The sequence below is a fragment of the Pogona vitticeps genome, chromosome 3 (assembly GCF_051106095.1).
Source record: "Pogona vitticeps strain Pit_001003342236 chromosome 3, PviZW2.1, whole genome shotgun sequence".
Taxonomy (NCBI): domain Eukaryota; kingdom Metazoa; phylum Chordata; class Lepidosauria; order Squamata; family Agamidae; genus Pogona; species Pogona vitticeps.
This window is the reverse complement of record NC_135785.1, coordinates 57,587,428-57,614,697: the sequence shown is the minus strand read 5'-3', so window position 1 is coordinate 57,614,697 and position 27,270 is coordinate 57,587,428. Positions and strand designations below refer to the sequence as shown.

The following is a 27,270-nucleotide window of genomic DNA, read 5'->3' as shown; positions in this document are numbered from 1 at the left end:
GCTGATGTCAGATTTAAATATCTAGCCAAAAGTCTAAAGCCTTACGGAAGCTTATTGTTAGATGAATTAGAGCAGCACATCTGGGACAAACTATTCATTTCTATAAGGGCACAGAAAAAGCTTCAGGCAAGAAATCCTAGGCTGGGAATAGATTCTCAGTAGCAATGCTCTTCCCTTATTTCTCTCTATCTTCTGTCTGAAGAACTGGACACTCTTTCCTGGAAACCGATCCTTCTCACCCTAATGGCTACTAGTACCCTGTCAAACTTACAAAGGCACCTTACCATTTCCTAACTTTAGAGGAAGCACTTTTGGGGATCAATGATAATTGACTGATTAAGTATGCCTAATGCTGTTAGAATGTGAACTGATTGTGTAATGGTGCTAATTAGTAACTGCCAGAACTTATTCCAATTATTAACCTTTATGAAAGTCATGTGAAAAGATAACAGCCTCTATCACAGCCTGCTGTGGCATTTGTAATGGCCTCCAATGAGCTGGCCTAGAGATAACACACATCCCTCTAGAGAAAGAAACCCACATGGCAAAAAGAGTTTAGGTCTGACTGTTTCAAACAGTGTGATTGCTGCAGGAAATCGTGCAAGCGAGAAAGATCCTGTCACACCATCCAATGAAGGAAATTGGGATACTTGTTACTTCAATGTAGCCCAGTTTTCTACCATATTGCTCTTTGAGTTTACAATGCATATAATAAATGCAAACATGATGGCCAAAATCCTGTTGCTTAGCATAAGAAGTCACAGTTAGAAAAGACTCATCTGAATCAATGGAACCTATGGGAGGTCCTGATTCACTAAATCCCCACTGCTTCAATGGATCTGCTTGAGAGAGATTTACTATACTAAGCAATAGGATTCGAGTTATTGTCAATACAATACACTGAGCAATAAAGCAAACCACCTCAAATGTACAAGCCCAGGAAAACAGCACCAAAAGCCCTTAAAGAAGTAGACCAATAACTTATACATAACCCCAGAAAATAAGTCCATAGATTCGCATAAAAATTGCATTTCCTGATTTGTTTGGATGCAGATTTCAAAATAATCACTCTCATTCAAGCACAAATACAACATATTTTATTGTAGTAAGTCTATAGCCAACATAAGTGTCTGCTCAGATGTAGCCTGTTTGCCATCCAATAGCCAAATTCAAAGCAGTTGATCTCCTTTCTTAAAGTTTTTGATCTTTCAGACCTCTTAGGAGGAAAACAACGACAAACCTTGACAGCATCTTAAAAAGCAGAGACATCACCTTGCCAACAAAAGTCTGCATAGTCAAAGCCATGGTTTTTCCTGTAGTGATGTATGGAAGTGACTGCTGGACCATAAAGAAAACTGACTGCCGAAGAATAGATGCTTTTGAATTGTGGTGCTGGAGGAGACTCTTGAGAGTCCCCTGGGCTGCAAGGAGAACAAACCTATCAATTCTGCAGGAAATCAACCCTGAGTGCTCACTGGAAGGACAGATCCTGAAGCTGAGGCTCCAATACTTTGGCCATCTCATGAGAAGAGAGGACTCCCTAGAAAAGACCCTGATGTTAGGAAAGTATGAAGGCAAGAGGAGAAGGGGACGATAGGGGATGAGATGGCTGGAAAGTGTCATCGAAGCTACCAACATGAATTTGACCCAACTCCGGGAAGCAGTGGAAGACAGGAGGATGTGACATGCTCTGTTCCATGGGTCATGAAGAGTTGGATATGACTAAACGACTAAACAAAAACAACAACAACAACATTTGGGAAGAATGGTCCAGAGCCATTGGCATGAGGCAAGAAAATAATATAAAGGTATTTGTACGATCATATATGGGACTTAACCAAAGTCCAAAGTAATTAAATACAATTTTAATAACACCAGATGTTGTTATCAAAACACCTCTTTTTTCAATTTAGAGAAGGAGAAAATGCTACTTGAAGTATTTTAAAACGGTCAAATATCTCTTTACTTTCCAATGTTAATTGAAATAACTTTCTGGCATACTAAAGCAGACATTCATTATTGTCAGAAATGAAACTTCAAAAGAAAAAGCACAGTGTTTCAAGTCACACTGTGGATGCCAGGTTTCAAGACCACAAAATCCCCTGTGAAAGTCTACAGGATAGTATAGGTAAAGGTAAAGGTTCCCCTTGACAATTTTTGTCCAGTCGTGTTCGACTCTAGGGGGCGGTGCTCATCCCTGTTTCCAAGCCATTGAGCCAGCGTTTTGTCCGAAGACAATCTTCCGTGGTCACATGGTCAATGCGACTTAAGACACGGAACGCTGTTACCTTCCCACTGAGGTGGTCCTTATTAATCTACTCGCATTTGCATGTTTTCGAACCACTAGGTTGGCGGGAGCTGGGACAAGCGACGGGAGCTCACTCCGTCGCGTGGACTCGATCTTACGACTGCTTGGTCTTCTGACCCTGCAGCACAGGCTTCTGCGGTTTAGCCCACGTCCCCTTCACAGGATAGTATGCAGCCCATCAACTAACTGATCCCTATGATCCCTATTGTCTTTTTCTCCACAAAATTCCAGGGGGAGGTGATGAGCCTGAGAAGGAGAGAATGTGTGCCAGCACATCCATCCACACCTGCAGACTATTATGAAATTTCTATAGTCATTCTCCTTCCCATACGCCTCACAGGCAAAGCCTCAGTATTGCTATTTAGCAGGGGCAGTTTCTCATTTGATGTTATATTACTCTTAGAAGACAGTGTTTTCCTACTTTGTCTCTACTATATCTTTTGGGGAAATTCAGAAAGACCTTGGTAGCAATACTCTTTTTAGTACTGCAGTTCCCAGAATTCCTCAGGAAGCATCACTGTTAGCCATATTGGCTAGTGGATGCTGTAATACAAATAAACAACGCTTCCAAGCTCCGGATTAAGAGATTCACTTCAAAAGAAAAAGTCAACGTGTTTTCCTGCCTATCCAGATAATAGAGGCTTCTGAATGCAATCAGAGCAGTAGTAAATGTTTAAAATTGTAAATACATAGAAATAAGTAAATGTATATCTGTTAAATTTATATTTAATGTAACAATATTTAATATAATACAATATTCATATACTTGTGAATATATGTTAAATTGCTTTCTTGCCTTTAGCCCCCATGAGATCTTTTGATACAGGATACAAGGATTTTAATAAATAAAATAACTATTTTGTGCTTCTGTATCTTTACTGCCAGAGAAAAGAGAGGTGTTTGTGGGATTTTCTGCTTCAGTTGTCAACATGAGGTGATTAATCATGGCTACGATGCATGTTGTGAAGCAGGGCGTTATAGCTAATAAAAGCATGGACAATTGTCAGCATGTTTCTCCAGCTGAAAGTCACAGAATTTACAAGATCACAGCTGACATATGAGACACAGAATACAACCTCCTAAATTGTTATATTTGCAAGCATCATAGTGCTAGTAGTGACAATCAAAATCTGATCTTTTAATAATCCTGAATGACAATCCCTAATAAATAAATAAATAAATAAATAAATAAATAAATAAATAAATAAATGAAGACAAACTGAAGCAGCCTCCTTCGTTCAGCATCAAGGTTTAGCTTGATGTATGTTATTCTAGAATGGAAAGCATGAATAGTAAGTTAATAAGCAATGTTTAGCTTTATCTATGTAAAAAGAAGGATGTATCAGGAATATGGCCATGTAGTACAACACTAGATATAACAAATTTACTCTGTTTATTGCAAGTGGATGCATTTGGCCAAGCTCGTGTCCCAGTTCCATGATGTGCAAAAAGCCAGCAACTCCAATTCTGTGTTGAATTCCTTGAATCACCAGGGACACTTAGATTGCATTATTAACTTCTACAGCTGCTGTTCTACAGAGCAATGCGCCATGAAACAGCCAGAATCAAACCCTGACTGAACGCACTGTGGTTTTGTTGCATGATCTTGGGCATCATAACTGTGTGAGCTTTTGATTAACTCTGCCCTTCAAGGGAATGTTTGTTTTAGTCATTTTAGTTCCTGACATAATCCAGATATGAACCCTACCGTATTTCCATCCTGAGTATCTGCCTAGCAAATAAGTCAAGGGTTATCTTCCCAGGTAAGCAAAGGAGGAGGAGGAGGAGGGGCTGTTGGTAACCCGGTTCCTGTCTGGAAAATGTATCCTTTTGTGGTCCTGCACAGTAACATGCATTAACAATCTGATCCTGTTGCTTCATTTTTTATGCCATAACACAAAGTAAATGAAAAGATGAGACTGGAAAGTCTTGAACCATTTTGTCCAACCCCCACCCCATTTTTTGAGTAAAAACCTTCTGGAGGTGGAATTTTGGATCACCTTAATTATTCTAATTCATGAATTAGCACAAAGTTCACTCCTGAACATGCTGGATGTGGGGGTTTTTTTCTATTCAGAATGAACATAGGTGTGTTATCATTTTTTTTCCTTTTGAAATGCCACTGCCTGAAGGCATCAGAGGCTATAAAAGTTTGTGGAGAGAGGCTGGACTTACAAATTCCCCACCATGCATGCTAGGAAATGCTGGGAGTTTAAAGATTTTTTATTTAAACACCTTTTTCCAAATCTTGGAGTGCATTGTATTTCTGGAGCACGTGTTGCTTATCCATCCATCCATCCATCCATCCATCCATCCATCCATCCATCCATCCATCCATCCATCCATCCATCCATCTTTTTGCATTTATCTCTGCAGCTCTTGCTGATTACAGCTGAAAGAACAGCTTGATGGGATGTCAGTGCAGCCTGCGCTGGAATCTAAATTCGAGTGTCCTGCATATCAATAAATTAAACAAGAGTGATCTTTATCCTTACAGAAAGCCTATTTTGGATTATTAGTAGTACATGCAAAAAATTAGGAGGGTGCTGTATGTATCAGTATAGAAGCAATGACCCAATACAAAAGTACATTCTCAATTGTTTCCCAAAACCTTAGGCTACTAATGAAAGCTACTTAATTGGGATTGTACAGATGAGTAACCTGATAATTGTTCACTGGGTTAAGATCAGAGCACCAGCACTTGATGTCTGAAAACATTTGCATGTAACAGATGCTGCCCTGGCTGAAAAGCAAGCAAGTAAACACATTGATCTAAATAGCTCAGCTTTGGTTTCTAACAACAAGGAGAGGAGGGAACTAGGACACAATGTTACCTTTAAATGCACGGCACTTTCAATGTTGGTTTTATTTTACAAGGAGGGTTCTTTTTAATATACAGACATACAGCTTAGAGTGAAAAGATGTATAACAATATATCCAAAACAACTTTTGAAACATGCTGTGCAATTAAATACTTTCAGTCCCACAGCTTTCTACAAGGGTGTTGCTGGGGTGTGCGTGCCTGTTTTTGTCCCTCCCCTGAGATTTCCATGCCAGTAAAATGCCCTCCATTTCTTCCCATGAAATCCCGTTTATAATTTCTTAAATATTGTGTAGAAGTTGATGCCATTCCTTTGTGGGATTCCTTAACAGCACCTGGATAAATCTTACCTATTTTTTTCCACAAAAGACCATGTTTGACTCTCCTTTGCTGCTTGCACCTGAAGTTTATTTTCCACAGGATTTTTGTATCTCTTTGGTGCTCTTCTCAATTCGGGCTCTTACACCCCTCAGTTTCAAAGGCTCCTGCACAAATGCAGTCATTTGAAAGAGACCAGTATCAGAGCCTCCTAACTGACAAAGGCAGCAAAAAGTGCAGGGAAGTGGCTAGAAATGAAGGGAGCGGAATATGCTGCTCACCATTTTTCCTCAAGGCTGCTGTGAGAATTCTTCCAGTCTCTGTGGAGTTCCTGGAAAGATTACCCATTAGGATATCCAGCATGGTGAAGTGGACAGAGTGATGGACTAGGACTTAGGAGGCTTGAGTCTGAATCCTTGCTCAGGCATGAAATCTCACTTGAAGGTGTGGAATTGGTAAAGGCACTCCTTAAATATCGCACTCACTACCTTGAAAGCCCTGTCTGGATCACTCTAAGTCAGTTCCAGCTTGATGGGCCCATAAAAACAAGAAGATACAAGTTGAGAACCACTGTCCTTGACTAGGAAAAAATCCCTGTGTAAAGAAACTTGACAAGGAGAAAGAGAGAACTTGACTTGTAAATGCCAGTTAAGTTATCTCACCCTATCTGAAGCCTGAATAGAACTGTAGAAATTCAGCAGATGACATCAGCTTATTTATTCTCTGATGCTCTAAAATACATCCATAACTGTCAACTGCTGTTCTTAGATGTTGAAAGCCACCCTTCAAATCTTCCTACTCTGAGACACCAATTTCCAAAATCCCATAAAATACACTTACCATTCTCCTCTGCAGTGATTTACACATGTACTAGCCCACTGGTTCTTAACCTTGGGTTTCTCAGGAGTTTTGGACTGCAACTCCCAGAAGCCTTCACCACCAGCTGTCCTGACTGGGGTTTCTGGGAGTTGCAGTTCAAAAGCATCCGAGTAACAAAGGTTAAGAACCACTGTACTAGCCAATACCTGTGTGAAATAACATCAACATATCCCCACCCACCATCCAGGACCTTCCAAACACCTTCAGTATCCATCCAGGCAAGTACCACAGTTCTCTCTCTCTCTCTCTCCCCCCGTGTGTGTGTGTGTGTGTGTGTGTGTGTGTGTGACAGTTTGAGGTGGGGAGAGGAAAACAGGACGTCTACTGCAGGAGCCATTTACCACAATTGATGACCACACACAACTGTAGTATCTTTTACAGGAAATGACACAAGCAGGAGCGACAAGTAGGAGGTCTGCCTATGCCCAATGATGGAATCATTTAGTCTGTGATCAGACAGTGAGAAAAGTGCACATCCAATCACACCAGGAAGGGTTGCCTTGCAAGGAGTAACTTCCCTTAAAGTAAACTTTCTGTCTGTTGGGCAATCATTTTAGTCCTGCCCCCAAAAAGTAGTAGCCTTACAGCTGGATTTTTTAAAAAAATCTAGCTTGGGCATAGATGGGGGCTGGCCTGGACTGCATTCCCTTGCACCAAGAAATTGATGGCACCTCTGTGGATATCTTAAAATGTGGAAGTAGCAAACAAAATACATTGCATGGTCTCTGGCTCCTTCTACTGGCAGGTTCTGATAAATACACCCTAGAAATACAGTAGAGTATATATAAATATGTATTTTGGGGGGTGGTTATTTAGTATTTTTAGGCATCGGATGAGTGAATCAGTGGATAGGGAGGTCCTACTGTATTTTCAATAGTTTGGGTTTTTTTTAAGCACACACACTGACCAAAACCAAAGAGTTGCAAGCAGGACTGTGGTGCAAAAGTAATGAGGCCACACAGTCTTATATCTATCAATGAAAAACAGCTTTAGTTGCACTATAAAAGGAATGAGGCTATCCCTCATTAATTGTAGCATGACTCGATTACATCTTGGTTCCCCCCCTTTACAAAAAAGTTACACCTAATTCATTTTTATGCAGTTTTAGAAGAGATAGCCAGGTTACTCTGTGCTGGTATGTCAGGCCAAAACAACAACAACAAATATAAAGACAAAAATGTTGTGGCACCATAAATAAAAACTGCTATATTTTTTATTTAAGCCTTTGTGGGCACGTTCACTTTGTCAGACATAAGAATGGAACTACACGGCAAATATTTATACATGGTCTCAAAACAGAGAGACCATTTCCTGCACAAGTTGCTGATAGTGCAGTTGATAAGGTGCCACACTTTTGTTTTGCTTTTTAAAAAATCTTTTGGGTTTTTGTCTCATTTTTAAGTAATTACCTTCCAGCTCTGTACAAATCCAAAAGGAAAAACACTTGTTTTCCCATTGTTCCAACATCCTCTTGATTGTGGGAAATGGCCACAATTTTGTTGCATAGTGTAGTAAATTACTGTAGAGTGGGCCCATTAAATCAATGGAAATTTAGTAAGTCAACTCTTCCTTAAGTTCCATAGGTTGAGATGGGTCTAATCTAATGGTGAGGTACTGCCCTACATTAGGTTTTATATAGAGTAGACCCATTTGAATCAATGAAATTGATAAAGAATTTGACCCATCAAATCCTCGCTGATTCAATGGGCCTACTCTAGTGCCATTCACTATCTCTGTGCTTGATGCAGCAAAACACTCTACATTGCTGCCGCCAACTTCCTCAGTGCCTGATGGGGCAAGACATGGTACTTTGCTGCTGCCCACTACCGCAATGCCCAATGGGGCAACACACTCTGCTTTCAGTCCCATGCCAATTCAGTAGGTAGGCAGAAGTTGGAACAAACTACCCAAACGAATTAGGTCAGCTCACTGGCGGCCCCGTGGATTAACCACTGTAGTAGCAGCACGGCTGGGCTCTGTCCCACCCAAAGCCTGTCTGCACATCATCCCATCGCCCCATCGCACAGCTTCAGACAGCAGAGCTCGTGTGTTTTTCAACCCATGCCAAGGGGGCTGGCCTGCCTCAGCACCCCAAAACCTCCGAGGACTATCTTTATCATATCCGGGCAGTCTCAGCAGCCAAGTTCCATTCCCAAGCTTTCTAGTTCTAAATGTGCATCTTTGTCGCCCCATCGCCCGGCTTCAGATTGCAGAGCTGATCTGCAACTTCCTCAGTGCCCAATAGGGCAACACATGCCACTTTGCTGCTACCAACTTACCCCAGTGCCTGATGGGGCCAAAAAAGCCTGCTGTGCTGCTGCCTTTTCCCTCAGTGCCCAACGGGGCCAAAAAGCCTGCTGTGCTACCAAATACCTCCTTGCCTCCAGTCCTCCTGAGGGCAAACTCTACTTCACTGGCAAATGTAATGTTGTACTGAGCTGAAGACAAACTCAATGCCTCATGCATGCCTCTGCCAAAGGGACCTCTCATTCTGCTGGGGCTAAATATAACTCCCTCAATGCCATGGGCTTCTGTGCCGTGTGGTAAATTCTCCTGGGGGGGGGAACCAATTTGTGGGTGAATAACTTGGAGTTCCAATATCCAATCTTCACCAAAGTTGGCAGGCTTGTTGGGGAAAGAAATAGGAAGCTAATTCTGGAGTCTCTAAGTACCTGGGGGGAGCTTTCCTGGGGGGTCCTCTATGTGACTATATAACTCGGGGGTCCGTGATCCAATGTTCACAAAACTTTCAGGAGTTGTAGAAAATGCATCTGAGGAAGCTTCTCAGCAGATTTGGTGTCTCTTGGTCATCAGGGGCCAGTGTTATAACCATTTAAAATGCAGATGAATCAACGGATCAATTCATCGATTTTTCAAAGTCTATTTGTATATTTGTATTCATTGATTCGTTAACCTTGTCGAATAACGGATCAAAATGAATTGCCATTTTTTTATTGTTCCCAATCTCTAGTGATAATCCATCCTGCATAAACAAAGAAGCACTTTCAATTCTTATGTTTTAGGTATGAAAGGAAAGCTCCCAAAATGCAATCATGAGGATTTAGTTCCTGATGCAGGAGTTGCTTTGGCAATCATGCTGTTTGGTCTTCAGGGACCACTGGATTTGAAGGGGTGGATAGCAGGGAGAACAAAAGACAAAAAGTGAATAGGGGCAGTAAGCTTTTAATTAATAGCCGAACTAAAACACCATTACAATCTGCAGTTTTGTTTTTATTAATTCACTTGGATTCAGCAGGAATTCCACCAAGGAATAGAGATGAGCAGATGCAAGGGAACTGCATTAATAAATCATGAGTGTCATTAAAATTTGTAAACTAATATCTTCTGGGAAGTCTCAGCAATTAGTCTCAAAGCTTTCTTGGCAAAACAAAAAAACACAAAGTGAATAAATCCCAAGAAGATCTGTGTTTTATAAAGTTGCTGACCCACCAAAAGGTCATTGATGGAGCAATTAGACAAGAAAACAGAGTGACCACCTAGGAGTTTGGCTTGTGAAACCACAACGATTTTTGTGTAACTTGACAATGAAGTCATTTTAATAAAGGGCAGGGACCAGTGAAGAAGTTTTAAACCCATAAACCTTTACAAGGATTTTTTTTTAAATTACTGTGCTTCTAGACTCACTTTTGTGAGTGTGACCAAAAACCTGCTTTGACCATATTGGAAGAATTGTTCAAATGATGCCATTATGGTTTGTTGGAAATTCTTATCAGTACACCCATAGGAACAACCATTCCCCCCTCCCAAGGAATTAAAATACTAAAACATAACTTTAATTCATTCTTTATAGAAGTATCCTTGTCCTCAGTATTCACAAAATGTATGCTGGGTTCCACCAATAAATCCCCAGCTTCTCCCTAAGACTTTCTGATTCCTTAAACTGTTGTGCATTACTGGTATCTTGAGATACAAGCTCTGCATTCCATACAAGTGTTGCAGCAGTGGGCATGCAATGAGCACACTCAGACTGATAGTAAACCAGAAACAGCACAGTGAAAGTTAGTGGCCAAAAGCAGTCTTTGCAAGTGGGAGTGGCCCAACAAACAATCCTAGTTTGTTTACTGTGATGTCTGAAACCAGCAATCCAGGTTGTCTCCTAGGGATGTGAATAAATCTCACTAAATTATGCCTTCAATAAGACAGGATGTTTTGATATGCTGAGGCACCCTCTTCAAGAGCTGTTCTCCTCCACAGGATTTCTCATCTGCAGCCTGAGATTGGAAAAAAATGACTGCTTGCTTTTTGTTGAGTTTTCCACAGTTTGTGCAAAAGTGTCTGCACAGAGAACTTCCCCCTTTGTAAAGGAAGGAAAACACACACACAGCAACTACAGAAGGACTCATTGATTGCTTTAAAAAGAGAGAGAGAGAGAGAGAGACAAACAGCCCATTGGATGTTTTGAATTCTTAAAAACCCATGAAAAAAAAGGCAGCAGCTGCCATACTCTAGCTATTCAATTCTGCAAAATTTGCACAAAAACACTATCAGAAATGCAGTATGTCTCTGTCTCAAAAGCAGAGAAAGAGATATGATTTCTTGTGCGGATTTTCTTCCCTGCTCTTTCCTAACAAGCCAGAAAAGCATTTTAAGAGGGTTAATCTGGATGCATAAATGATGTCAGGGTTCTAACCCCACCCCTTCCCTATCTGCCTCTGTCTCCATGGAAGAAAGACTGTCTGAAGAGGAGAGCTTCTACAGCACATAGACTGAAATTCCTTTGCTTAGTATAGTAAATCACACTAGAGTAGGCCTATATGAATAAATAGAACTTATGGAGTGGTCAACCGAACAAATCCCCACTAATTCAGTGGGCCTGCTATTGGAACTTACTCTGCTAAGCAACAGGATTTCGGCCATGGAGTCTACTCATGCAATTGGGAATCCTGGATAATTAGGGTTCCTGACTGGGCAGAGAGGCTCACTAGAGAACTGTCTTGTTTTCAGATTGTCCTTCTTCACATGGAAACAGCAACAGGTAAGACAGAGGGCTAATCTTTATTCAAACTTCCAGATTAACTTTTTTAAAATGATTAAGTAAGGATAAAGGAAACAAGCCAGAGATGAAAAATCCATGTTTTGTTGAGGTGGTCTGTCAGTGGGTACTATCACACCCTAACCTGCATAGAACTTTCCATAACAGGCAACTTCGCCCAGTTACTGTGATTCTCATTCACTTTCCCTCCTACTTCCAGTGGAGGAAAATCAAGTGATACAAAGACTGATCCTTTCTAAAGACGTTGATGTCTACAATTCTGTTCCACAGAGAATGTCATTTGATGCGATACATTTTCCAAGTTTTGCTTGCAACTTTGCCATATGTTCCTCCTTCGAAACAAAAACATCTATGCCACGGTCAAGCATGAACTTCCAAGCTCCAGGGTGCCAGTCTTACCAACAAATAAACATGAAACAGGCCTTTGACTAGCAAATTCTCAATGGGATGCCACTTCCCTCTGCCAAGCTCTATTTCAGCATGTACCTTAAAAAGCATTAACTGCTTTTGATGTTCCAAGTTCCAAAACATCTAAAGGACCAAAAAGTAAATGCCAGGCCATTGCACAAACTGGATGCTTATCAGCATTTCACACTAGTTGCCAGCCAGTTGACCCAGGTACACAAGAGAGGGTAGCAACAGCTCTCTCTGCAAGACTGGGACTCCTCAAATTTATTTTTGTTTGTAGATAAATCTTGGGGTTTGCAAAGCACTGAGACTAACAATAAGTTGATTTTTTAAAAAAAAATCTGTCAGCTTGTATGACAACGCAGCTTCTAGAGTGAAGGCATCTCAGTTATTTTCGGTGCATATGAGATCTGCCGAAGGAGGATTTATCTTTCATACATGTGAAACTGGCAGCATAATAACCATTGTTAGTTTAATAATAAAGGAAATTTAGATCACATTATAATAGTGCTAGAGGATGTAATCTTGTCATGCCTGCTGTCTGCAAATTTCTTTCAATATATAAAATTGACGCAAAACTTCATTATTGTATTTGGAAATATGAATAAGCATGAAGGTACTCCGGGATTCAGTATATTACAAGGTTTGCCTGCACAGCAAGATGGGGAGAGAGAGTGCCACAGTTCTAAGTGAAGATGAAATCAGAGGTTGTAGAAAAGGGGAGGAAATGAGAACTTCATAACATTGGCATAAAAAAATTATCATGAAAGCAAATTAGCTCATCACATAAGCTGAGGAAAATGCAAAGCTCGGAGTTATTAATTCAGAAAACAGCATGCTTGTTGTAGCTACTATCAGGTTTGCTCCAAAGTACTCAGTGCCACAAGTTGTCAGTTGAGGCCCACAGCCAAAGAATAAAAATAAAACCTGTGTGTGTATAAAAGAATATTAAAGACATGTGACAAGCAGAAAAGGCAAAGCAATGGACTGTCCCTCATGCTTTGATCTGACAATGTGACAGACTGTTTAAGCAGTGCATTATCCATTTTCATCTCTCTGGTTCAGTGATAAACTTTAGAAAAATAGGTCACATACAATTTAATTATTATTTAGATGGGCCCTAGGTCTTTACTAATTTACCTGCTTATGTAGTTCTATATCGGAATGAGATTCTGCTATCTATTTCCATACATCTTTCAGTTTCAGAAGTTTTTTCACTTTATTCTCCAGAAGTCTCAGTCTGAAACTCCATTTCAGAAGGTATTTATTGTAAGGTCAGATCAGTTGCTGGAGAGACCTTTTTAGGGCATTTTCTGTGCCAGCATCCCCTAAATAAAGGTGTTCACATGAAGGATTCAAGGCAGGATTTCTGCAAGATTTTCCAGAGCCCATAATTAACAGCTACTATTGGTCTAATGGAATTTATTATAGCCAATACCTATCCGCAAGTCTGGTGCCTACACTTACCATGGTAAGACAAATATGAGATCCCATGGGCAGCCAGTATGTGCATCAGCACTGATGTCTGTTGCCAACTTTTTTTAAAAACACTAAAGGCGAGGGATCAGTCAAGATTGCAGCTATAGGGAAGTTAGAATCAGTCATTTTCACTGCACTGCATTTCTCAGAATCCCACAAGCATGCTCAGCCCATCTGACACTTGTATTGGCCTGTGAGTCTTTACTTACTTACTTACTTACTTACTTACTTACTTACTTACTTACTTACTTACTTACTTACTTACTTACTTACTTACTTACTTACTTACTTACAACAGAAAGGTCTGCACATTTTGTTATGCAATTTTTCTTATGGCTGCCTTTTCCTCTTTCTTTGGCATAGGAATGTTTACAATTTCGTTTATTCACAAATGCAAGTCTGTGTTACTTCCTCAAACCTATGCATTTTTAGATATGTGCATTTATTTGAAGAAAGAAAGAAAGAAAGAAAGAAAGAAAGAAAGAAAGAAAGAAAGAAAGAAAGAAAGAAAGAAAGAAAGAAAGAAAGAAAGAAAGAAAGAAAGAAAGAAAGAAAGAAAGAAAGAAAGAAAAGGGGTGTGTATGTATTAGAATGACTCTTGGTTTCCGACTAATGACAGACAATCGAACGATCCATGCCCACTTTTTTAAACAATTTGGCAGACAATGAATAGAATACGTTGATTTTTAAAATGTGGTTAATGAAAATGTCTTTCCTATCTGTATGCAGCTGTGTGCCATCTTCATTTCTATACAATGGCTTTCAGCCCTGCTGCATTAAGACCCCAGAAGCATTCTAGGGGAAAAATATGAAGTTTAAAATAGGCAGATGCTTCATCAGCCAGTGCCTTGCTTCACAGCATACCCACTGCCCTAATTAAAAAAAAAACTTCCCAGCCAACATTTGGAAAACCTGACTGGAGACATCCAATACAAACAGAGAGCACCAGGGCTGGGAAGAGTTACCCTAAGCACACTGTCTATTACTAGTACTGCCTTGACAACACATTGATCACCACATGCCCAGTTTAGAGGAAACTGAGAGAAAGGAAGAGATAAAGCAAGGAGGACTGAGCAATTTCTCATCTGTGGTAGGAGTACAGTTGCCATTTACCTGTACGAAGGCCCTACTACAAATGGCTCGGAGAAAACCCTCTATACAATACTTTATCAGATGCTACTTCAGAGAGCATGTGTAACATGTTAGTGGAAAGCATTTAAAACTCCACTGAATAACTAATTTAATTTTAAACATAATTAATATGGCTCCTGCTGTTTTTCATCACAAGATGCTTTAGGAGTTGCATCTATTCACCAAGCACTAGTTTTATAGAAAAGGATTTACTTTAGAATTTCCCCTTAAAATTACTTTCAATTCTAAGGCCAAATTATAACTCATCACACACTTCTGTGAAAATATGAAATAGCTCCCTGGTGAAAAATGAAACTGATAAAGAAAAGGCATATGATCCCCATAAATCTGGGATTTTTAATTATCTAGGTCATAAGGTACGGACATCTGGGCGGTCGTAAAGGTTTTCCTCTGATAGTCATGTAGCTGTGTGTGTGTGTGTGTGTGTGTGTGTGTGTGTGTGTGTGTGTGTGTGTGTGTGTGTGTGTGTGTGTGTGTGTGTGTGTGTGTGTGTGTGTGTGTGTGTGTGTGTGTGTGTGTGAGCAAGAGGGAGGGAGAAGGACAGAGAGATGTGCAAATCAGATTAATAAATTGTATGTGAGAGTGAGTGGAGAAGAATTGCTTGTTGGTTTTAACCAAGAGAGGCTTCAAAGAGAAACAAGCTGAATCCTAAATTTGCTCAGTCCTACAGAAAGGTCTATATTTGCTGCAGTCAAAAACTGCAACTTCAGTATGTTGCAGAAATGAAGAGGGCTTTAAAACAATCTTAAAGTTTTGCTCTGGTCATTACTGTGCTTTCTGAGTCCTACACATTGTAACTAAATCCTTTTGGCAAGAATCCTATTGGGAATATACTCTGGAGCATATTCATTCATTCATTCATTCATACACAGCCACTGTCTTCTGCTGCTCTAATGTACCTGATCTATGTCACATCCCACAATGCAATTTCAGCAGCTAGCATAGACACAGTGGGTGAAACAAAATCATAAGGTCAAACTACCCAACCATAGCCATTTGGGAGAGAACTATTTTAACTAAAATATCTACAGAAATCAGAATATTTCAGTGGTATCCAGCATAAGAGACCAGAGACTTGGGTTGGCAAAGTGTGAATATTTGTGCAACTCAAACTGAAAGAAGAGAGATAAGAGACAACATATACAGTTTTAATTGAAAAAGTATGAGAAACAAGTGAGACCTGCAACAAAATAAGTCTAACAATTCAGGCCAGCCAAGAAGTCAGACCTGGCCCCTTTCAGGGTACTCTATTTTTCATCACAATTACCACCACAACTCCCTGCACATTGTGGCCTGACCCCAGTCCACACCAGGCGGTTTAGGAGGTTGCTCCCTTAATGCTGTTTTCCTGCATCCCAGCACAATAATACTTGCCGTTGTGCAATTAAGAAACTAGCAGCAGCTGATAGTGTTCCATTTGCAGAGGAATTTGGTCTAAGAGAAGGTCTTGTGCGGTAAGTAGCATTCTGAGGACAGGTCCCTTAAGGGTCTAAGAGTCTGGCACATCCAGGTAGCTGACAAGTGAATAGTAGAGATGGGGACAAATATAAAAACGGATCGGAATTTCCGACAAATATAGCCGATTTGTTAAATATTCGTTGATCCATATTTGTGAATATGAATGGATGAATATTTACCCCTTTTTATTCGTCCTTCATATAAAAAACCCAAAAAAAAAAAACCACCATTCTGCCTACTGGCTGCCGATCAGCTGATCAGAAGCTGTTAGGCAGCCCCCACCCCACACACAGCTAGCCACCCCAACAGCCTACCCCCACAGCCCTTCCTTTCCCTATCATAGCCCCCACCCCACTCCCAACAACACCCTCTTACCTTAATTGCTGCTGCCGAAGTCTTCTGGCCTCGGAGCCATGCATGTAAAAAGGGAGACTGGCTGCCATTTGCAAAGATGGCAGCTGTGGATTCATTTTTAGGTTAGAGAGGCTGCAGCTGCCATATTTCCAAAGGGCAGCCTGGATTCAGCAGCCTGTCCCTTTAAAATCCAGCTTGTGCTTCTGGGAGTTCTAAGTCCTGCCTTGGAGGATTGTGAGCATAACCTTGCTAGCGTGTGAAATGAGTGCAATTGTACGGTAGTTGGAGGATTCTTTGGCACTACCCTTCTTTGGGATTGGGACTGATCTTTTCTAATCCTCTAGCCACTGCTGAGTTTTCCAAACTTGCTGGCATATTGAGTGTAGCACCTTAACAGCATCATCTTTTAAGATTTTAAATAGTTCCACTGGAATGCCATCACCTCCACTGGCCTTGATGTTAGCCAGGCTTTCTAAGGCCCACTTGACTTCACTCTCCAGGATGTCTGGCACATGGTCAGCAACCACATTATCTGGGTTGTCCGGGACATCCAAATCTTTCTGGTATAATTCCTCTGTGTATTCCTGCCACCTCTTCTTGATGTCTTTTGCTTCTGTGAGGTCCCTACCATTTTTGTCCTTTGTCATCTCCATCTTTGCACAAAAGGTTCCTTTAATATCTCCAATTTCCTTGAACAGAGCTCTGTTTTCCTTTTCTGTTATTTTCCTCTATTTCTTTGCACTGGTCATTTAAGAAGACCCTCTTGTCTCTCCTTGCTATTCTTTGGAAGTCTGCATTCAATTTTCTGTAACTTTCCCTATCTCCCTTGCATTTTGTTTCCCTTCTCTTCTCTGCTATTTGTAAGGCCTCGTTGGACAGCCACTTTGCTTTCTTGCATTTCCTTTTCTTTTGGATGGTTTTTGTTGCTGCCTCCTGTACAATGTTATGAGCCTCCATCCATACAGTATTTCTTCAGGCACTCTGTCCACCAAATCTAGTTCCTTAAATCTGTTCTTCACTTCCACTGTGTATTCATAAGGGATTTGGTTTAGATTATACCTGAATAGCCCAGTGATTTTTGAGATTGTGTCCCAGTACAGCTTTTCCCACTCTTTTGTTGACTATCAGGGCTACTCCATATCTTCTACGGCCCACAATAGTATATATGACAATCGTCTGAATTGAATTCACCCATTCCCATCCATTTTAGTTCACTGATGCCCAGGATGTCAATGTTTATTCTTGCCATCTCCTGTTTGACCACATCCAGCTTACCAAGGTTCATAGATCTTACAGTCCAGGTTCCTATGCAGTGTTTTTCTTTGCAGCATTGGACTTTCCTTTCACTTCCAGGTGCGTCCGCACCTGAGCGTCCTTTCGGCTTTGGCCCAACCACTTCATTGGCTCTGAAGCTACTTGTACTTGTCCTTCACTCTTTCTCAGTAGCATATTGGACACCTTCCTAACTGAAGGGTTCATCTTCCAGCGTCATATCTTTTAGCCTTTTGTTTCTGTCCATGGAGTTTTCTTGGCGAAGATACTGGAGTCGCTTGCCAGTTCCTGCTCCAGGTGGATCACGTTTAGTCAGAACTCTCCACTATGACCTGTCCATCTTGAGTGTCCCTGCATGACATAGATCATAGCTTCTCTGAATTACTCAAGCCTCTTTGCCATGACAAGGCAAAGGGGCATTACATTTATTATACAGCTGGACTGGCTGCATCCTTCATTCTGCAAGATGATCAGACATTGGACTAATTTATGCAGCTAGTGTTGTTAACACACAATGCACACTAGACATTTTTAGGTATTTATGTGCATGAAAAGTGCCTGCTGTGAAGTGGATTCTTCACTCACCAAACTACTGATACCCTGCTCTGGTATATGTAACTATGAGTAACAGTGGCAGCACCATCCATGGACAACCCAGCTTTTATGTCTCATTTTCTCTCTGCATTCTTTGCTAGGAAAATGTTGCATGAATTGGCCTACTGTTCTAATACGTCACACACATATACCCCACTCTAGTAATAAACTGTCCATACTTATCTGCAAAACTTGAGTGTTCTCTAGTACAACCTTGGTTTGTTTGACAACCCCCCCCCCCAAACTAGTATGGTCTGGCATCTGCAAATGAGAAAAATCTGCCTTATCCCAGTTTTCATTATGACAGAACTATTCAGAACATCTACAGTTTGGAGGCAAGGCTGACATTTAGGAAGAATGAGGTTATTGGCCTAACTAGCATACGTATTTGTGTGTTATAAAAGGGCAGCATGTAGCTAGTTATTTATTTTAGACCAGGAATGGGCAGAACATGAAATCTAGGAGGGAGGATTCAATTCCCAAGCAAATCCACTGAATCATCTCACCCTAATTTGTTTGAATTTAAACCTCGTGCACTCTCTAGGATGTGTGCGGGCAATTTTATCAGAAAATGGGTAGCCATTTTTTTTATGCCCCTCCCCATTTGGGAATGATTTCTTTATCACTTACTTTGAAAACCAACTGCATAAAACAAGCCTGTGCAGCCCAAGACCACACATGGTCGTCTCTTCTCCCAAGACGTACAGTGGGGAATCAAACTCCCAACTTCTGGCTCCACAGCCAGATATCAAAACCATTAATCTCCTAATAACCTTAGGAATTTGTCCCCTCCCCATCCCCCTGCTGTTGTTCTTCCAGTTAAAATAAGAACTGAGGCATCAGGACACTGCAGATATCTAAAACCCATTGGGAGATGTGTAGTCCTGGATGTCTTCCAGTTGCCATCCTCAATGGAGCTTAAATCATATTGTTAGTTTCATCTAAAGTAGCCTCATTTAACCAACAGGACTGTGATAAGTCGGCATGTATGTAAGCACCACTGATTCAATGACTGAAAGTCTGGCGGACAACTCCTAGTAACAAATGGATGTTAAAGTTTCCCACTCCACACTCCGCCCAGGTTCTGAGGTTGCTTAAGTATCCCTTTCAATCTGGGAAAACCTTTGGGAGCCTTGGGTTGAGGGGGAATCCCTTAATATCCCAAGTCATCGCTAGTAGTCCCAATCCCAGTGGCAGAAATGGCAGCAACAATTTTTGGATATTAAAGGTGCCTCCTCCCAACCCAAGGTTCACAAATGCTTCCCCAGGTCAAAAGGGAGGCCTAGTGAGCCACAAATAATGAGGTGGGCTGGACTGTAGGATCCTTTAAATTAAAGATCAATATCCAGAGTTGTTGAAATCATCATTTATGACTATGAAACATTATTTCTGTCAGTGAGTCTACTCCAGCTGAGAACAACTGGATTTAGCTTTTTTTAAAAAACTCTCAGAGAAGTCAAATAGTGCTTCTGAGATTTTGATCCTTCCTGTGACACAACAGCTTGGTTGGCTTGGGCACTGTGCACCTTGGCTTGTGTGAGGGATACCATTTACTGCTCTTTGTCAGGCAGCAAAATGTTTTGGGGTAGTCCGGTTTCCAGGCATTGCTACTCATACTTTACCTTCATGTCAGTAACCTCATGGGACATGCTGAGGTAATCATAGAAACATAAATGTACGCTTTTTAATTATACTACATATATATTTGGTATCTGCTATTTTTGTGTGATACACAGTGTGGTGTAGTGGGTAGAGTTATGGACTAGGAAGCAGGAGACCCAGATCTGAATCCTTGCTTGGCCTAAGAAACTCTTTGCTTTAGCCAAAAATCCTTGCTTAGCCAAAGAAGCTCACAAGTCGGGGGGGAGAAGGTACTCCTTAAGTATCTTATTTACCTTGAAAACTATACTACAAAATCAAAAAGTTGGATGTAACTTTATTTATTTATTTATTTATTTATTTATTTATTTAACTTATATGCCGCCCACACTACCCGAAGGTCTCTGGGCAGCTTACAGCATTTAAAATACAATAAAAAGGCAAAATAAAAGGGCAAAATAATTAAAATGCAATTAAAATATATATTCTAAAAATTGCCATCAGACCTACAGCTGATATTATTTCAGTTAAAAGCCATTTGGAACAGGAAGGTTTTGACCTAGCACCGAAATGTCATCAGCGTCGGCGCCAGACGAATCTCAGTCGGGTGGGCATTCCATAGTCTGGGGGCAGCTGCCGAAAAGGCCCTTTCTCTACAAGCCCTCCCTCTTATCTCCTTAAGGGATGGCTTTTTCAAAAGGGCCCCCTGGTTAGATCTTAACTGCTGGGTAGGTTCATATGGAAGGAGGCGGTCCTTCAGGTATCCAGGGCCCAAGCCGTTTAGGGCTTCATATGTCAAAACAAGCACTTTGAATTGGGCCCGGGCAGCAACTGGTAACCAATGTAAATTAAACAGAATCGGCTTGATGTGATCTCTAGCAGCTCCACCACTCACCAGCCACGCAGCTCGATTCTGGACCAGTTGCAGTCGCCGGACCGTCTTCAAAGGCAGCCCCACGTAGAGCGCATTGCAATAATCTATACGAGATGTTACCAGTCCGTGTGTAACTGTCATGAGACTCCGCTTGTCCAGGTAGGGCCGCAGCTGGTATAATTTCCGTAGCTGAAGGAAGGCGCCTCTGGCCACCGAGTCCACCTGGGCTTCCAAAATTAGACTGGGGTCCAGGAGCACCCCCAGGCTGCGGACCCTGTCCCTTAGGGGGAGTGTAACCCCATTCAAGGCAGGGAAATGGCCCATCTTTGTGGCACATCTCTTCAGTACAGTGTTTTCTCTGCCTGAAAGGCCCCAAGTTTAATATTTATGTCATCCCCTCTCCCCCCATTTTTACCCAGCTAAAGCACTGCCATCATCCTTCAGCCTTAGTAAAGGAATTCAGTTGGCTTGTTATATTATTTATGCAGATCCAGATTGTGCAGCAATTACGTCTAAACTAAAATCACTGTGTCATTTGCACTTGTTAGGTACAAGGGGGAAAAAGTTTCATTCCAGGCTTAAATACCCTGAAAAGTCGGCAATAAGTGGAAATGACTGCACTCCCTCCTATTAGTCTCAGGGTTATTTATACCTCTGCGGATTACCATGGTACAGTGCAATTAGGCTTTAGAGTTACCATGCAAATCGAAAAGTTTCAAGAGCTCTTAGGAACAATTAACCCCTAATGCATTAACGTGTTCTATCTGCAATGCTGTTTTCTCCCTGGTTATGCTCCAAAAAGAGTTTCTAAAAGCGAGTTAGCAGATAACAGTTAAGCAAGAAAAATGTGAAGAAAGAATTGAGACAAGGTGGGGTACATATAAAGAGAAAAGGCACCTTAATTCATTCATCCATGCGCTGATTAATTTTCAGCCTCTTATTTTTAGGTATCCCACAGAAGTGTGTAGATATATAATTTTGGACTACAAAATCCAAAATCAGAAATCTGGAATTCCCCAGATGTCATGGCTCTAAAAACACACTTTTGCGCACACCCTTTGGTACCTGGATTGAGGGATCATATTTCTTAACCTTCACAGCTAATGAATATTTATAATCCCATATAACCATGACATCCAGCCTCTGGTAGGAGAGAAATAATGAGAAAAATCATGTGTCATTAATTCCTTTTTCTAGGTTATAGAACAGAAAACTATGTACACACACAGTGGCTGCGATGATGCCTCTCAGAACAGGGATCAGAAAACTATGTCCTGAAGGCCACATCCAGGTCATGGGAGCTGTTTATTCAGTCTTCCATTCCTCATCATTTGGGTGCTCAGATAGTGCTGTGTTTCATAAGTTGTTTCAGACGTATGGCAAGTTTAGGAATTAGTGACCATCAGAAGGTTCTGTCATGAACAGCCATGCTCAGGTCTCTCAAACTCCTCCATGGAGTCAATCCATTTCTTCTTCAGCCTCTTTTCCTGCTGCTTTCAACTCTTCCCAACGTTATTGTCTTTGAAGCTGACTTTCGTCTAGAACCACAATTTGCAGACATGTTTGTAAAACAGTTCTTTTTATTTAAGTAGAGAAGTCAAAGGGAAGTGTACCTTCACTGTGCTTAAAAAATATTAAGAGCTCTGAGATTCTATCAGTATCGCTGCAATAAAAAACTCCCCTACCTATATTAAAATGCTATCTGTAGGTCCAGCCAAGACACTAGGCAGAATAAGACACCTCTAGAATAAGATACCTTTAGGATCAGATTCTGGGAGCAAGAGTGTCATCCTCCTCAGCTATTCTTCCTAAGCCTCCAAATCATCACCCTCTGTTGGAAGAGAGAGTTGTTTGTGCCATAAAACCAACCACACTTCCTATAAACTAGTCTGCTACCCTCAGGTACATCACACAATGGAGGACATTATCCACAGCCAGTGATGAAGTAGGATGCAAGTGCCAATCCAGATAGCTTTGATATGGGGAAAAAGAAGAAGGACACCAATTTGCCTTTTGTGTCAAGCAGCAAAATGTCCTAGTTTAATCCTGGTAAAGAGGTAGTAGCAGAAATCCTGTTCATGCCAATGAAATAAGGCTGCAGAAGTTTTTCAGAAATAAAAAAAATTATAATCTCCTTCCCCAGTAGATCCTGAGGCTCTCATGAAATTCCTTTCCTCATGGGGAAACTCTTGGGAGCCATCTTTAATTTCCATAAATTCACCAGAATAAAAGAGATTCCATGTGACCCTCAGGATCTCCGGACCTTTGAGGGAGGGATAGGATTTTTTAAAAAAAATTCTGAAAAATCACTGATGTTGATCACATCATCAGTCTTGTGCAACATAGCTGAAAAAAGAGGATGTGGGCCAATGTCCCTGTGGCAAAGATTACAATTTTTCTTTCCTTTTCTGTCATCCTTCCACATCCACATCCGCATTTCTCACAGCACACCAAAATGTCTGATCAAAAGGTACTGTGGGATATATAATCTGCTTACCTCCAGAGCGAGCTTTCAGTAACACTTCCCAAGTTGAAGTCATGCAGCTTTGTAAGAATGAGAATCACCTGGAGAGGAGAAAAAGGGGAGAAGAAAATAAAGAATATCCCTTTAGCTTTCTGAAACATATATATTTAACACACATTCGAAATCACCTAAAGGAAAGCTTAACACATATCAATTCAATTTAAGGTATTACAGGATCAAGCAAAGATCAGGGAAAATTCTAAGGGAGAAACATTAGCTTTATGTATTATCATACACAGCAATGTTTTATTTCATATTAAAACCATTTAGGAGAATAAAATAAAACATGCCAGAAGAATTGACCTTGCATATTTTTGATAGAACCATAGAATAATGGAGTTGGAAGAGGCCTATAAGACCATCGGGTCCAACCTCTTGCTCAGTGCAGGGTTGCAAATCAACACAGATCAGACAGATGGCTGTCCAATTTTCTCTTGAATGCCTCCAGTGTTGGAGTACTCACCAGCTCCTGAGGTAATTGTTTACACTGTCCTACTGCTCTAACAGTTAAGAAGTTTTCCAGATGTTTGGTCAAAATTTGGCTCCCTGTAAGTTGACTCCATTTGTTGCTGCTTTTAGTATATCTTGCTAACCTCAGCTCATCCTCAGGTTTTGCCTTCTAATTCTTTGTTACTTCTCTGTACTCTTCCTTTGTTTCATTTCCCTTCCTTGACATCTCGGATTCTTTCACAAAGTATGCAATCGTATTCTTGGTTACTAAAAAGTAAGTTTCAGTGTGTTCGGTTTTCTTCCTCCCAGGAAAATATACACACTCTTGCAAGTTAAACAAAAGGGCAAGGACGGAATCTAGTAGCTGAGCTGTTTGATAAAACAAACCACTCAAACACAAAGGAGCTTTTATTTTTGTCCCTGAAGCTGGCAAATCTTCAGATTTTGATGCAATATGTATGTATAGATGCAATAAGGTAAAGGTTCCCCTTAACAGTTTTTGTCCAGTCGTGTTCGACTCTAGGGGGCGGTGCTCATCCCCGTTTCCAAGCCATACAGCCAGCGTTTTTGTCCGAAGACAATCTTCCGTGGTCACATGGCCAATGTGACTTAGACACGGAACGCTGTTACCTTCCCACCGAGGTGGTCCCTATTTATCTACTTGCATTTGCATGCTTTCGAACCGCTAGGTTGGCGGGAGCTGGGACAAGCGACGGGCACTCACTCCATTGCATGGATTCGATCTTACGACTGCTTGGTCTTCTGACCCTGCAGCACAGGCTTCTGCAGTTTAGCCCGCAGCACCACCACGTCCCTCTAGATGCAATACATTCTTGTATTTCACAAAATCCTGCTAAGTGTAAGTAATAAACACCTCAGAGTGTATGAGCACATGAATCTGAATTTCCTTCTTGCAGTCTAGAATTCAATAGTAGAAATATGAAACTAGACTTTTCATCTCTAAGAGTGGACAGTTTAATATAATGTCTCTCACACAAGCAGGAAAATACCAATCAGCAAGCCTTTTCAAACCAATGTTAGCATCTGGATTTCCTAGCTGAAAAGACCAGCAGCTAGATGTCCTCTCCCCCATGGGGTGTGGCCAAGGGGAAGGGTTTCTATGAGCACTTTGTGGATCAAATTAAGAACTAGGACCTGCAAGTTCCTTTCCCCTGTTCTAAATGTGGCATTCACCTAGTAGAGGCCGTTCAAAAAGTTTTCTCCATGTTGGTGCATCATTTTCTTCATGGAAGCTCTCCATTAGGTTTTGACTTCCATTTTCCACTGTGCTGTTACATACATTTTAATCACTTGAAAAACTTACAAGTGCCATGTGACTTCCCTCATTAAGTGTTCAAATTCCATTCTGTCTGCTCCAGTGCCAGCCCAGAGTAATTACTCAGCCTTTACTTTTGTAGATACACTCAAGTTATCAAAGAATAATTTGGTCCCAATCCTTCTGAGATACACAGAACTTGGATGAAAAGGAGGGCGAGAGATGATAAATTATCACTTTTGACTTCAGCTTCATGCTGAGTTACGGCAAAGAGTGAGAGTTGTCTGAGGTATTTGTGATGTACATTACTACCAAAATGTGCAATATACCACCCATATAAATGAGACATGATCAAGATGAGCAGTTAAACCCACAATGCAGTTGTGAACAGAAGATGCTCTTTCTGTTCCAAAAAATCAAGCTCCTTCTGATTCACCACAGAAAACAGAAGTGTTATGTGCAAAAACCTTTAAAGTACAGAAACTAAAACACAAGTTGTCATGACCCAAGTGAATGAATTCCCCCACCCCGGCCCTCCTTTGTCAGACTACCCATGATGGATTTGTTGGTGGCTCCAGCAGGATTGGTGCAATCCAAAGAAATTTATGTGCAGACAATTTCCCCTTTGGGATATAACTCATGAACTAGTCCATCCTCATGTCTAAATGGGAAATGGAATGTATGTTTCTCCTCATGGTGAGAGGGTGGTTTTTCTATACTTGATCTCCAACACAATTTGCACAACATTGAGAATGATTTTCTGCACAATTGTGCAAAACTGAAAACTGAGACATTATTTTGATTGTCGCCATCTTTGTCAATAATCAGCCTCCCCCTTTGTGCTTGCAGTGCATGACTAGTTAGTTTAAGAAAGGCACATTTCATCAGCCACATTTTATGCAAATTGTGTACACCGCAACAGAAAATTGTGTTGCTTCTCTCATTCTGAGTCTCTGACTGGGGGTGAGAACTCTCATGGTGGTTAGAAAATCCCCTGTAGGCTGTCTCACCAGGTCAGCATTGTCTCAATTATAAAGACATGAGAAAGGTTTCTTCACACCTCCATTATCACTGAAATTGACAAAATCAATCTATAAATGTTATTAATAATAATATTTTGCTGTTGTTTTTACTAGCCTGCCTAAAGCCATGTTTTGATATAAGGGAATTGCTACACAGGAAAGGACAAGTGACTGCTTGCACACCCTAATTAATGTATATAGATGAGTACTTAAGCACCACTGATTTCAAAATCTGTAAAACTTCCTGTGCAATCATAGGTGTGTTTTCTCAAAAGTTGACTCTACTGAGTTCAAAGCTTGAATAATTCAATCTAAAGCTGAACTCTTTCCAGACTGTGTCCAATGAGTCAACCAACATTTACTGTATTGTATTTTTATCTCACGCTTTGCCCCCAAGAGGCATACATGGTTGGCATACATAGATCACTAACCATATGTTTTGAAAGGCAATTAAGCTGAAAGATTGGTCAAAGATCACTCCATGATCACTATGCTTGAGCTGAGATTTTATGTGCAATTCTAACTCAAAGACGATGCAGGGAGGGGGAATGGTAGAAGCAAAAGCTACTCCAGCCAACCATAATCTCCTTCTTCTGGTAGAAATGCTCTTGTGTTGGCAGAATCCCCTTCTACTGGCTGATCTCAGGGAATTACTGGCAGAGAAATCAGCAACAGAACTATTCTGGAGGTTAACATCTGTTGCTGGGAGGGAGGAAGAGGTGAACGAGAGAGGTATGCCAGCTCCAAAGCTCCTCCAGCCCAGAAACATGCCAGTCATCAGGCCAGCACAAAATTGTGCCAAGGTGAGGACAGTCCTAATTTCTAATGTCCATAGGTTGGGATAAGACTGGATTCAGCACAGCTTTGGTAGGCCTAGTGTCATCTGAACTGATCCTCATCCATTCTGTAATCTCAAACTCCAGCACTTTTAACATTCAACCATGTACAGTAGATGCAGCTTGAGGAAATTACTCTTTTGGATTTTACGAATTCCCAGCATCACTCAGCCATCACAGTCAATTGGAGTTCAAAAAGGTTCATCCCTCAGCCAGCATTGTTCAAAAATAGTAACTTGCTCATTGCTTTCATTTTTGCTGCTTCAGGTGCCTACGATCATAACTATTGTATTCAGGTGTTCTGCCTGAAAACATGAAGAGCTAAATGGATGGTGGGAATATGCATGTAACCTTCTCCCCATTATCCCCTGCTCGCTCAGAAGTAAGTCAGACCTTCTCATGTTCAATGTAATCCCTCCAAAGCCACTTGGTAGCACATTTCACGACACACTTGCCAAGTTCGTGTAATCAAGAACTCTAATGAGGCTTTGTTTTCAGTTACCGAAATACTGTAAGAACCTTCAGCTGAATGCTTTCACATGGGACTCTGAAGAACTTTGCGCTGAACACAAGAAAGTGTGTCTTAATCACTGTATGTGTGCATCCTCATCACCCACCATGATTTAAGCCTT

General features: G+C 41.0%; 1 protein-coding gene across 1 annotated transcript in view; it reads right to left on the bottom strand.

Annotated features, from left to right (window-relative positions):
• The window catches only part of SORCS3 (sortilin related VPS10 domain containing receptor 3), a 603,874-nt gene that overhangs the window by 365,535 nt on the left and 211,069 nt on the right, over positions 1–27,270 (bottom strand). The window contains exon 2 of the mRNA XM_072995578.2: positions 23,028–23,095. Within this exon, the coding sequence (XP_072851679.2) occupies positions 23,028–23,095 (68 nt within the window). The remainder of the gene's footprint in view (positions 1–23,027; positions 23,096–27,270) is intronic.